The sequence below is a fragment of the Folsomia candida genome, unplaced genomic scaffold (genome assembly GCF_002217175.1).
Source record: "Folsomia candida strain VU population unplaced genomic scaffold, ASM221717v1 Fcan01_Sc038, whole genome shotgun sequence".
Lineage (NCBI taxonomy): Eukaryota > Metazoa > Arthropoda > Collembola > Entomobryomorpha > Isotomidae > Folsomia > Folsomia candida.
Window position 1 is genome coordinate 361082 of NW_019091230.1, and position 14517 is coordinate 375598.

General features: G+C 35.3%; 2 protein-coding genes across 2 annotated transcripts; both read left to right on the top strand.

Moving 5' to 3' along the window:
• Positions 1-2505: 2505 nt before the first annotated feature.
• Positions 2506-8840, top strand: LOC110861159. Its single transcript, XM_022110268.2, has 8 exons — positions 2506-2657; positions 3219-3268; positions 3358-3496; positions 6311-6350; positions 6568-6765; positions 7069-7239; positions 7361-7509; positions 8427-8840. Exons 1-8 carry the CDS (start codon positions 2575-2577, stop codon positions 8686-8688), a joined length of 1092 nt encoding a protein of 363 aa, XP_021965960.1. The 5' UTR covers positions 2506-2574; the 3' UTR covers positions 8689-8840.
• A 2133-nt stretch (positions 8841-10973) lies between these two features.
• LOC118433011 lies at positions 10974-12978 on the top strand. The gene is made up of 3 exons (XM_035844527.1): positions 10974-11972; positions 12427-12600; positions 12682-12978. Exons 1-3 carry the CDS (start codon positions 11865-11867, stop codon positions 12826-12828), a joined length of 429 nt encoding a protein of 142 aa, XP_035700420.1. The 5' UTR covers positions 10974-11864; the 3' UTR covers positions 12829-12978.
• The last annotated feature ends 1539 nt before the right edge of the window (positions 12979-14517 follow it).

Sequence of the window (14517 nt, forward strand, 5' to 3'; positions counted from 1 at the left end):
ACCCGTTGGACAAATTTTACGTACATAACTTTGGACAAAATTTTGGAATTCCAATTTTTAGAACGGTTGGATAAATTTTACCTTGTGGTTGTGTCATCCACTTTTTAACCTTGAGTAAATTTTACTTATTTTTATTTAGTGTGTATGTAATCCGTACACACAAGGACAAGAATCAAATTAGTTGATTTCTCTATATAATTGTCAAATAATTAATAATCAGCATATTTGTGAGCATTTAATCAGACTAGGATACATCTGCAGAGATTTCAATATCTCTGATACTTGCAAAAACGTATGTACCTCTTCGGTTAAAACTTGAACCAGGGAGCCCAAAGAAATGCAAGTGAGCCCTTGTTGTTGACGAATTTTTGGCTAATTTAAGAATCAATTCTGAGAAACGGTCTTAATAAATTATAATCGAGTTGTAATTACCTAAAAAATGAGGTAAATCAACTATCAGAACCTTAGGGTCGAGATTCAGTTATTAGCTATTATTTTCGACCTGTTAGGGTAGGCCATTCAGTCCACCGTAGGGTTTAGTTCTTAGGGTATCCCATTCAGTCATTTAGGGTCGCCAATAAATGCGACCCTATTTAGTACTAGTGCTACCATGGGGGGGATAGAGTCATCCTCAAATAACCCCCTCACACAGGGCGTCACCCTTTCAATAACTTCCTATCTAAAATTCATCCACGCCGATTCCCTCCAACTGGGAGATTCGTGTTCCTGGAGTGACGAAACCTTCCGTCAATCTGGTTTCCGTAAGATGTTAAAGTTTCCTAAAAACAGCCCACAATACAACCAAATTTTCGACAGCATCGTTTCGGACAGTGTAAAAAAAGGGAGGACATTTTGCAGAGCGGCGGACACCCTGGTGTGTGACAAGACTACGGCTAGATGCGTTTGCGGGGAGGATTACGTTCAAGTAAATATGTAAATTTTAGTTTAAAAGCGGAAAATGCTTTCAGGAATTTTTTGTTTATTTCTTTAAAATTAGGCCATCCTTCGAAATCGGTATAACTTGACGAACTACGTTACCGAATGGGATGCTGGGAAGGGAAAAAATGTGTGTCGGTATGCTCGAGGGGAGCCCTGCGTTCCCCACTCATTCATTTTGATGGATGGTTCCTTCTACTTGAAATGTGGACAAGGTCTGAGCTGTAATTATGTCAAGGATGGAACCACATGCACAGATATGGCAAGCTTGGAATATTCGATAGAGTCGGCTCGAAATAACGAAACAAACGCCACCGGAGTTTTGGCGGGAAAGATGTGCACGTGTGAAACTAAAGTGGCTGATGACGATGCGAACAGGAAAGGCTTGAAGGACGATGAGGAAACGTATGCTCAAGCTAAATCTGTGGGAGGGATGGAATTGTAATAATTTCGTGGGTCATTGGCGTAACAAAATTTTATCTGGGACCAAATTTCGTAGGATAAGATAAAACCTGAATTGTTTTCTTTCATTCAATCTATAAAAAAATAATAGTTTTATATTTTGTATGAGTTTTTCACTGTGATAAATTTGGAGGTCACAAAAAATTGCGTTTCGTCGACTTCGCAACGTGCTAAGTTGCTTTTGCATTTGCCGGAATACAGTGACTATTTATCATATAAGATAAATCGGCTGACATACCAATAGTTCGGAAAGGTGAAATTACATATGTGGAATCATGTTATCAAATTTCTCTACAAAATATGTATGTATCACGTACTTTTTGTGATGAAAATAGTACACTTTAAATCTAAAAACTACATTTCATATAAGTTTGGAAAAGTAAAAGCATGCAATGTTTCTCATACAAAATTAGATTCAAATTTTAGCGAATAAATTTCATTTCATGAAAACCTCTACTGTTGAAAACAAGTATGATTTTCGACTTTTATTTCAATTTTACAGATTTTCAGCGTCTTAGATTATTTCCAATTTACAAAAAGGGAAAAATTAATATGATTGTGAGAAAGTTAGTCCGATTTAAATTTCGAATTTGTTTAAGGTACAAAATATTGTGAGATATTTCATCAGCTAAAAAAGAGTTAAAGGAAAGCAAAGTTATTTATGTATTTATAAATGAATAAAGCTTTTCATACGAGAATTCTTTATTTCATACATCAACTATTTTGCCGAGTTGTATTTTTGCTTAAAATAAGCATTACTTTGTCTCACTAATAATTAAGTGAGTGAACAAATTAATTTTTGGGACGCAACAAGAATGAATTCCTCCCATTCATAACTACTTAATGATAACTTGCCATAATGAATATATGAAAATATGTCCCGTCAACAAATTAGAGTTCACTCACATAATGAATCAATTTTCGTTCGTATATATTCATCTCAGGATTAATTAGGTCATCGAACCGAGTTTACACAAAAAAGTTATTGATATGTAATTTATTTCCATCAATTCCATTAATTTGCACGTTCTTATCAAATCACTTCCTACCATGGGTTATCTGGTGCTTAATTATTATGTTGGTTATACATATAACGCTGGTGTGGATAAATCTATTCTCATTGCATTTTAAACCAGAAGAGAGGAAAGTGTAAAAATTACAGAATTTTCTGCAGCTATGGAGCTTAAAAAATTTCAAATATTTTTTGCACTAGTTGTGCTTGCTACATGTGAGAAATTTCCATCTCAACATGATGACAGGTAATATAGTAACTATATTATAAATATTTTATAAATACTAACATATCCTAGATTCTGCACCTTAATGGTCTATTGTATACGGGTTTTGAGTTTTTGTTGTGTCTCAACTTCCCATTCTTCCATATATTCAAATGGCGATTTTGAAACCTATTCATCTCCGTGAGTTATTTACAATATGAAAATTTTAGTGTACCTAAAAGCCAATAATTTTTGAGTTTACAAAGTTACGACTGTTGAATTTTGATTTTTTTCTTCCATGAGGAAATAAATATGAAATAGATGAAAAATAATAAGTAATAAAAACTAGATATTTTCTCATTCAAGAAAAAAAATCAAAATTCTAGACTCCTAACTTTGTAAACCTAAAAATTATCGATTTTTCGGTACATGAAGATCTTCACATTGCAAAAACCCCACGGAGATGAATAGGTTTCAAAATCGCCATTTAAATATATGGAAGAAGGGAAAGTTGATACACAACAATTCAAACTCAAACCCCGCATATAAGTGCACCTTAACAAGACAAAATGTTAAAGCAATTAATAATATTATTTGGTTTAGGGAAAACGTAATTTTGAGAAGAATCCAATTTGGGAATAAAACAGACAATGGTAAGTCTACTTATACACAAATGACGCTGTTTTCGTACACTGAAAATTAATTTAAATTCAAAACTTAAAATTTTAAATATATCTGACAGAAATAGTTCGCTACAAGCCCCCCTCCCATGCTTTATCTGCCATCCCGCAGAACCGAATATTTCAAGGGGCCAGTGGAAAATTGGAGATAACAGATAACTGTGAAGGGCAAACCTTCTACCTTGTTTCCGCCTATCCACGGTATGAATAATGTCAAGGATTTGTGTATTTAAGTTTGTATTACTTTCTTATAAGCAGAGTTTCGTTTTTTCCATCCAAATATTTTTCCCGTGGGTAGTGGGAAAAAGTGGTTTTTACCGTCCAAAATGGGAAAATATGGCGCTTCATGTATATGGGAGCAGTGGCGGATAAATAGGGTATGTGGGGTAGGTGTGACTTAGGGGCCCCCGGGTGCGGTGTGGTGTATATACTGGGGTATATATCTAAAATTATGTAAGTTTGGTCAACGAATTTCGAAAAATAAATTAACTGATATTGTGGATAAATTATTATTAGGTTAATTATTATTAAGTTCTCTCATAATAAGTAGTTTGGGAAAACTATAAATCGGTGGTTAAGTATTTATGTATGTACATATTCTGAAGGTAATTCGGTTACGATTATTTATTGCCGATTTGGAATAAATTTCTCACCGGTCGGGTATAAATTGATAACCAGTCACTGGTAGTCTCAAATATATATCTTCGATTCTGGATATATGTATGTAAACGTAACCGAGTCATTTCCAGTGTAAATTATTTAATCTTGGAAGGTTTTTTTTGGGGTTCGAACAATTTTTGCATGAGATTCCGCCAATCTTCGCACACTTTAGTAGCTAAATACTAAACTTGGGGGCCCCTTGATAGGGATGAGACTTTTTCTTACCAAAAACTGATTTTTTTATATTCTTGCGCAAATTCTGCGGAATTGCATGCAAAAATTGTCGAATAAAAATGATGTTAGCCTCATTACAGAAGGGTGGTCCAAGAAGCTGTATAAATTTTTCGTAATTTCTTTAACCTGCAAGCGGAACTTTTTTACTGCGAAACTTGCTGGATTCGACGGCCCTTGTTCTTAACTTTATCTAGGCATGCATCGCTTTTTACCCGGTACAAAAACTTCAAGGGACTTTTCTACGATGTTTCCTGCAGTCATTTTTTAAGTGTTACAAAGTACATGAAAATCCGTAAATCGTAAAATGTAAAAATTGCATTTCTACGATGAAAAATCCGAAATAATCCAATCTGTCAATATCTGATGACTTAACAGGGATGGCTTGATTTTTGACCACTGCCGGATCAGAATTATAGTTGTCCGTTTTTGCGCAATGCTAACATTTTTCAGAAGGAAGCGGAAAAGTTGGTTTTCGCTCAATGCGTAGACCTATATGTACATATGTCCTTTTTCTTATAATATTTCCAAAATCAATTTTAATTCGCCTGTATAATTCGCCTGATAGTTAATTTGCTGGATTCTAACAGATCGACCATGCTGCATTAGGATTGGGAATTTTCTTGGTGGGTTAAGTTGTTTAACTGAATTTTCAGTTTTTTTCTACTTTGCCCAATGGGCAGTTTTTCAATGGTGCTAATGATATTAGGCTCGTGACATGACTTTGAATAAGTCCACCAGAAACTATTTTATTAATTAATTGCAAATTGATTTCACGAACAAATAATTAAAGCTGTTTTCTATAACACTTCCGATGTAACCTCGGCAGGAACAGTCTTGCATTGTCATACTATGTACATCTACTTGAACTGAGCACGTTGTTCGAATTTTCAAAAATAAGTTTACAAAAAAATCACAAAACAATTTTTTGAGTTACTCTACCCAATTTTGACGACAAATTTAATTTTATCATCCCCTCTTTAAGGGGGATTGGATTGAATTTTTATACAGCTTCTTGGTCCACCCTGTATCGATGTCTTTATCTAGTCCGTCGTGATTCCCAATTGACGCCTAATTCCCCACGAATCGAAAGGAATTTCATACGGAGTTAAGTTAATATGTATTATCCGCCTATTTCGATATTTAAATTAGGAAATATTGAGACGATAATCATAAGTGGTTAGGATTAAAAGCAAAGTAAAATAATTTAAGTTCGCTAATATGTAACTTCACTCAATTCTAAAGGGATACGGTCTAGCTTATTTTTATTTCTGGGAGCGGTGCAACGTAGTTAAAGCTGAATATTTTCTTTAAAAAGTTAAAATAGTTCGATAACATTAAAAAATGTCGCCAATCGGAGTTCTTTGTAAGGAGAGCCATTTTCCGTATCAAGTCAGAGGGCATAATTAAATTAAATTTACAAAATATGCTTGCTAAACATATCATATGTTACATATGTAGTACACAAAATAACAGAGACAAAATATTATGAAATCAAGCATATGTAGTTAAGAATTTTAAATACTGTTACATATCACAAACAAAATCCCACCTAGGGGCCCCGAGTTGGCTTTATCCGCCACTGTATGGGAGGCTAACTTCAATACCTTTTTGAATTAAACTTCATATTCGTGATCTCCATGAAATTATGAAGATTTTGATCTGCAATACGGGTAGTTTTGAAAAGTTTTAGTCTTTTTGCAAATTTTTACACATAAATACATGTCGCTTTGAATGGCAATGTTTTGCTTAGTTTCAAAATTTTTGTTTTGTTTCAAAATATTTGCTTGGTTTCAAAATTTTTGTTTTGTTTCAAAATATTTGTTTCGTTTTTTTTCAAGCGGAGAAATATTGTTTTGTTTTTGTTTTGTTTCAGACCAAATCTTTTTTCTTTGTTGGGTACATTTTCTCTGAGAAATTGGTAGAGAATATGTACAGGTCTCAAATTATAAATCAAATTCCTTGAACAGTTTGCCCAAAAACCGAGTTTTTCCAATTTTTTCCGATTTCCCACCTAATTTGGGTGGGTAGCAAAAACCGCATTTTTCCAGCTGCCCTTGGGAATTTGGTTTTAAGAAAACGTAACCCTGCTTCTAATCTGTTCGTATTATCTAATTAAAAAAGGAAAGATGACTGCACTGAGACTTCCCCGAGTAAAATGCAGGTAAGCGCCCGAGAAGATCAATTATATTAAATCTATAAAAAGCCTTGTTTAATCCTGATAATTAAATAAGTTTTGTGCACTATGCATGTATAAAAAGTGATAGGATTTGTCTCGATTTCAGTATTTCCAAAAATCACACTGAAAATTATTTATTATGTAATTCTCATAAAAACTTCATATACTTCATACATATGCGTCATATTTTTCCCTCTCATAGTATGAATCCCTCCCGACATACATCTCCTGCTTTGACCCTATACTCAAACAAACGTTGTACTCTGTGGGACACGTCTATGGAAACGGTGGATTGCCACGTACAGGCACTGGAAATTTTGAACAGGCGATGTCACTTTTTCAATTTCAATGGAAAAATATGTACAACACTCCGAAGCAAAGGACCAACTTGAAAGCTATGGTAGGCATGTGTTAAAGTCGAGTCAATATATGTAGATGCATATACAGGGTGGTATAAAAGTCACGCTACAATTGAAAATTTTTCCATGGGAAAAATTCGTAAATTTCCTTTCGTTACCAAAATTTTGCCTCTTAAATTAAAAATTGTAAGAATTTTGTCATCGAATCAGTTTTGACAAAACTATTCGGTAAATTCTCAAAATTTTGGTAACTAATTTACGAATTTTTCCCATTGAAACATTTTCCATTGTAGCGTGACCTTTAAACCACCCTGTATATAAATATATTTGCTTTTTGGTCCAAGCTTGGTCCAACAAATTACGCCAGATTCTTCCCAGACCAACAACCATATGCGTATACTTGTGGACACTTATTTGCGAGAGGTGACGTCAATACGCGCGTTGGCCAGGCGTCAACCATGTTTTATCTTAATGTCGCGCCACAGCAGGGAATTCTAAACGCGGGGAATTGGAAGGTATGAATATTTTTAAAACCAATATTATCAAGTTTTTCATCGTCCTTAGTTTGTGTTACGTATTTAAACATAGAAAATCGATTGTTTAAAATGGATCGATTAATTTTATCGAAAATTGTAGAAAATCGAAGACGACGTCAGGGTGTTGGTAGATCCTGGTAACGCCTTGTTGAAAGTATGGACCGGTACGTTTGGCTTACTCGAGTTACCCAATGACAACGGAAATATGGTCAAGATGTACTTGGGACAAGGTGCTATCCCCGTTCCCAAGTAGGTTTTTTTAATTCCTGGGAAATAAATGGGTTAAAAATTGAATTTGTCATGCCGTCGCGACTAATACTGTAATACTGACAAGGGACACTCACGACCTGTCGTTTGAGTCCAGGGTACCCACTATGTTTTTTAGAATCTACTAGGACCCCAGATGAAGGATTCATTCATATTTCCGTGTAAAACTCATATTTGGCCCAATGGCGTGGCGCCAAACTTAAAAATTTGCATTTTCGAACAATTTCAAACCCCCATAACTTTTGCAGTTTATGTCGGATTTTTAAAATTTTATGCTTAAAATGATCAGAAAAGTCGAAATTTTAGAGAAAAAAATAAAAATAAAAAATTTTAATTTTTGAGATATTTTTTAGCATGTTTTTGACGAACCCGAAATTTCGAAATTTTGCGAAAAGTTAAAAGCGATAATTTTGGAAAAAATTTCATAGAATACGAAAGTTGAACTCCTTGTCATGATTTTTGCCAAAAATTTTGAAAATCCGTCCAGGATTTCAAAAGTTACGGCGGTTTTAAAATGAAAAACCTTCAAATTTGGCGAATTTGGCGCCATGCCATGGCGCCAAATATAAGTTTTACACGGAAATATGAATGAATCCTTCATCTGGGGTCCTAGTAGATTCTAAAAAACATAGTGGGTACCCTGGACTCAAACGACAGGTCGTGAGTGTCCCTTGTGAGTAATAATTTGTAGTTGGTCGGTCGAAAATCATGCACAGTAATAGTTAGACTTTCTAAAAATTATAGAGTTTTTTATTGTATTGGGTTTAGACTTTTCGGGGTTGATTTTTTCACGATGCGAATTCCTTGATATAAATTTATTCTATTATGTAGAAATTTACTCATATGAATTATGACAATTATGACAATTATAACAATATTTTTTTTAATTAATCTCCCAGATTCTTTTGGAAGTTGGTGTATGACATGGTCTCAACGAAGGGCGTGGTAATTATTCAATTCAACAATCCACACGCGACCCCTGACGAGATAACTCGGGATAGAATACAATGCCAAGACATGTGCGATCGTGTCCCTTGGTTAACAATGACACAAGCCCAGAGGGACAACATCCTCCACGGATACACGTATTGTTGCAATGTGGACGAATTTAAACAGATTGTAGGATATCCAAGCAACCTTCCAACCATTATCAATTATTAATTGGTGAGCAATGATGTGACATTTTTTTAAACTGGCTAAAATTGTGTATCTTGATTTAAATCATGTTTCTTATATACCAAAAATGGTATTGTTTTACATAACTAAATATGTTTTAATTTTCAATAAAGTTAATGATCTAAATTTATACAAGACAAGTTCGTGTTGCTCTTTATTTAGTTAGCCTCACCCAGGTTTATGTACATATTTATATGTACGTATATGTACATTGCACATTCATACATACATACATATTCAAGGTTCCTTCTGTAGGTCATTCATGTATGATGATTTATTAACTAATTAATTTTATAATTACACTTTTAGAAATCCAGTAATAAAATAATACCAAACCTTATTCACATACATATATGGATATGACTCTACCATTCTGCTATTGAAAATTAATACCTTGTAGGAATACCTCGGTATTAAAGTTTTACAATATCGATAGCAAATATATTACGGACCGATAAAATTTTAACAACAAGCGGAAGCAACTATGTATAACAATGAGAAATCAATACCTGTACGACAAAACTTCTACAAGTTTATCATGAAATGTGAATTCATTGTGATTTGTACGCTATATCATCCTTTCCGCAGGGCTCCTAAAACTAGAAAGACGTTTATCATCTATGTAAATATGAGTCAGGATAAAGACATGACTCACACAGAAATCAAGATTACGTATTTTTTCCGTCACTCCTGATCTCGTCAAAGTAGAAGCAAGTTCTATTCATCGGGAAAAATATTTCCTAAAATTTACCCAAACTAGTTAACTTATTTACCAGAAAATACAAGTTTTGAGATAATTTATTTATGATGGAGACAAAATACTCCATCCTCCTCATTTTCTTCCTCTCTTCGCAAATAATTTCAACAATGACAATAAGCACAGAAGTGCGACTTGAAAATCTAAAATTTCTTCCAAAACGTGTCTTCGATGCAAAAAATTCGGACAAATTATCCAACGCCAATTCACCAGCTCCCTTATGGGATTCTGCCCGCACGGAGAAAATCTTTGACCTGTTAGACCCAACCGATTTTTCAGTAAATGAACAAGACTGGAATCGTGCCAAGGAATTGGAGCACTTCAAAGTGGTCATGTCCGGTGGGGGGGATACGGCAGAAATGTTGGCGTATTGCGAAATTATTTTGAAGAAATTTGGAATTACGAGATTGAGCGAATTAGAAGAGATTTACACGATGAGTGAGTCCCTCCAGTTTCTTTTGGATTATTATAAGAATGCTGTCCAGCTTGTGGATAAGGTAATAAAACTTTATTTTTAGAGCATTAAGTTATTCGGCGTACTCAAGTCAATCTCGTATAATTTGCACATCGATCAAATTAAGCATATCATCACTGCTTGCAAAGTTTTGAGAATTTTTCAAGGTTTTACAAAACCTTTGCTGGAAAAAGAGGATTTTTTTCGCAAATTTTCCAAACCATAGGACATGTTCTTATTTTGCAAAGATGGCAAACTTATACATAGTTTCAGAAATGCTTTAGAAATTGTAAATACTCTAAATATGTACTTAAACCTAATTAAGGTGGGGTTTACAGGGCTGTTTGCATAGATTTGGGAAATTTGTGAATTCAAATTTTGCGAATCCCTTTGAGCTTTGCTACATAGTTACCTGAATTAGTTGCGACGCGAAATATAACGTGTGCGCTCATTCTCTTACAAAATTGCATCGTCAAATACATTTATATGTAAATTACTTACCTATTTAGGGCTCCAAATACCTCGCCTTTCTTACCCAAAGTGCAAAAACCTTAGAAACTTTCCTCCAACTACACAAGCAATCTGTACAAGATCTAAAATTCATTTGGGACGGGCGAGAGAAATTACGAGAACGGGTCTTAAATGGAGAAGTCGATGCAATACCGGTTTTCCAGGATTTTGAAAAAATGGGTAGCCAGGAATTTCAAACATATCAAACTCTCACGGTCAAGACCTTGGTAATTAGAAAATTATTCACTGACATATATAATTTTACGACGTAATAATTTAAAAAAATAGATTTTAATCGCTTAATTAAATTATTTCTTCAGGAAGCCATGAAATCTGCAAAATCAAAGGAATCAGAAAGTCTTGTGATCGATAACGAGATGAAAAATCTCATGGAAATGTCGCATATTGTAGACAAGCACGGATCCTCTTTGGCTATTTTCGTCTCTCGTTACCTCCATATTTTCTCCACAATGCTCCATTAGAATATTATTCCTGGTGAAAGTTTGTTTTGGTAAATACTATTCGTTAAGGAAGTTCCATTATATAAAGTTGTTGATCCTCTTTGGCTTTCAACCGTGCACGACGTGTCTCTCTCTCGCTCTGCAACTGGATTCTCTCTCTTCCATCTGGGTCGCGGGTGTGCCAGGGCAAGTGAAGTGTGTCCCAGGCTTTTCGCCATGTGAGCCTCGTCCACTCACACCCCCCACCTGCGTGCCTGGTGACACCCCCTGCCACACCCGTCCCAGCAACGACAAGCTGAGCCATCAGGCGAAGATGGATTCGCCGGACCAAGTGCACGGGAGGATCTACGCCATGGAGGACTCCCCCCAGGTAGGTCATTGTTTGGTATATCGGGGTGGTGACCGTGGGGGCGGTTGGTAGAAGAGTGGGGACGGGGTCGTGCATGGCGGTGGGCAGTGTAGTCGGGCCTACGGGGGTCCCATGGCCCGGTTGTGCTGTGAGGGGTGAAGGGGCAAGTGGGTAGTGTCGCTCGGCCCTGGTCACACTGTGTGACCGTGAAGGGGACACGTAGCCCGTGCCCGTGAGGGCGCTAAGGTATTTCGTGGTCCGTGGACGCCCCGCCCAACAACCTTCACTCACCTTGCTTCCGCCGTCACGACGCCGTCCTCATTTGGATATCAGCAGTTCCTCGCGGAATCTGCCTATGATCCCTATCACTCATTTGTCCTGCCTGGGTGATGTAGTCAGAGCCGAATGGACCTCTGGGCCACATTCCCAGAGGTGATAGTGGTTTTCCTGGCTCTACACCATAGCCAGGTTTTCCCACTATTCCTCTGACTACTTTACTTTATTTACATTTACATATCTAACTCTGTAATTTCTATTGATGAGGGCTCATGGCCATATCAAATGCTAATAAATTGAATATTGAATTGAATTGTAGACAAGCACGGTTTTCATGTCAATTTTCAAATCGGGATGAGTTCCTTCAATCCCGGCAAGGTAGGTCAGCCTGTTAACCTGAACTTGGTGGAAAAGCTGATCAAATTATATGTGAAAATTGAGGGCTTGAGGAATTTTGTTTTGGTAAGCGATCAATACATTCGTTATCTTTTGTTGCTAAAATTTTCACTTAAACCTTTCGTATAAAGTGGATTTCTTAGAATTTTTATTAAGAATATCGTTTAATCATTTGTTGTATATAGAATATTTGGCAACCTTGTTAGAAACCTGGCATAGTCACGCAGGTATTGGCTCGGTATTGAATTGGCTCCCATCTTGTCTTTAAATTATACTGGTCCGTCAAAATTTGTGATCAAAATACTTCTGTAATCAAAATTTGGGATCAAAATTTTGTGATCAATATTTTTGACCACAATTTGCGATAAAAATTTCCGACCTGAATTTGTGATAAAAGTTTTTATAAAAATTTGCGATAAAAATTGTGATAAAAGTTTGAATGTGAATTTGAATGTGAAAAATTTGAATTGAAATAAAAATGTGTGATTAATGTCCTAATTCTCAAATATCATTTTTGCAGTTGGAGAAAGATTTTGCAAAGAGAGAAAAATTGCGAGAAGAGCTTCATGTAGAGGAGAAACTTTTGGCAAGTTTTCTGAACCAGGACACATCCATGGAAATCTTTAACTTCATGGATCAAACGAACGTTTTCTTGACCAGGGCGAATGAAAATATGATGTCTGTCAAAGCAATTGTAATATTTTGTCTAGATATTTCGGAATATATTTAAGTATTTATGATTTGATTGATCTACCATAAATAATTTGCATTACAGAAGGACAAAATCTCAGAAGATGTGAGAAAGATGGGAGAATTGGCAGCACAAGTTAAGGAACTAATGGCCAAACCTTTCGATCATTTGGAGCGATTGGAGAAAATTGTTAAGAAAATTGAACAGGATAAAGTTCGGACTGAATTTTAAGATGACTTACATACAAACTTGTTTAACACGGCAGAGAAATCCACGTGTGGGTAAAATGGGATGAAATTAAATATAAATTATTATGCACTGTACTTTTATGCTTTTTCAACTTGACGGGATAATTATTGCATTGCAAATAAGTAGTATTAAGACAAAGTTATAACTTGATAATTTATTTTTTTAAAGTTTTTTAATAAATTATTATTTTTAATTATGCATAATATAAAATATAATTGACGGTTATTGTTTGCATCGCATAATATTAATTTTTAAAAATTCAAACTTAAACTACATATAAGCCTGCAGAGTGCAAATTCATCATTTTTCCAGCCAATAGATTTGAAGAACTTTATTTTTTACTAATCTGGTGATGATGAGAAGATTCGGTGTAAATTTTCATCCAACAATTCTCATCCCACATTTTCACTCGACAATTCTCACTCCGCACCAATTCTCACTCCACAATTTTCATTCCCCAATTCTCAAGCTACATCAGTTCCAGCCATAATAATTCTCAAATAAAAATCTCAAATAAATCCCCAATAAAAATGATATCTTCTGAGACATGTGACAAAACGACAATGTATGTATTTTATATTTCGATGTATTAGGATGACAAGAAGTGAAATTAAAAAACATTCCAGGCCATCCTGCTGGTGTAGATTATCAACAAAATTTGTAAGCGAAAACTAAATTCCCTGTAAAATTCCCAGTGTTGTATTTAGTAATTAAGACTACATTTTGTGATTAATATATTTTACAAAAAATCTGTTGTAAATAATTTTCTTATTTCAATGATTGTCACAAGGGGTTATGAAAATGAGGTAAAGTTTTTTGATTTCTTCAACTGCATCGCAAAAGGTAGTTGAATGAAAGTAGTTACAGGATCCGCTACTAACACGTGAACGCGGTCACTCTTGAATTGGTCCAAAACGGGTTGGAGTTTCGGTTCCAAATTTTGAGCATAGCGACATATGATTATTGACAAGGGCTGAGCAAAAAATTAGCTCTCTAGATTCAAAAATGACCCTACCATTGACCTTAGAGTAAGAGGGTACCATAAAAACACTTTCCAAACTTAATTTTTCGTACACAGACATAATTAACCACTTCAAAATTCAAGGACAACAAGTTTCGAAAACAGGGATACATAAGGTACTGATAAATGAAAGTCAACAACGACAAGCTCGTACCAAAGGACAACCATCATGCCTCAAACCCGAGTCCGAAAAGTGCTAATTCGGCCCGTGCTTAAGAAAATTGACCTACTGACCTCTAAGGGCAACTCACCACCCCAGAGAGCAGTGGCACGTCTAACCAAAGTGTCATAGACTAGTGTGCGACGAGCAATTAAAATTTTGCAGAAGCAAAAAAGAAGAAAAATCCGAGTCCATCAGCTGACTGAGAAGCATAAACAAAATCGTCGTCTGACCTCCAAAAAATTTTATATAAATTACCTGACAAAAGATAAAAGTGACTTTTTAGTGTCGTTGGATGAAGAACTATTTTCTTTAAAGATACCAACGGTCATAGAAAAATTTACTATACAACCAAAGAAGAAAATAATTCCAGAAGATTGACCATCCCGCACACGGAAAACTTTTGCAACAAGTTCATGGTGGTTGGTGCATTATCTGGTCGTGGTGTCCTCCCACTTATCAAAGTTCCACAAAAAGTGAAGGTAACTAC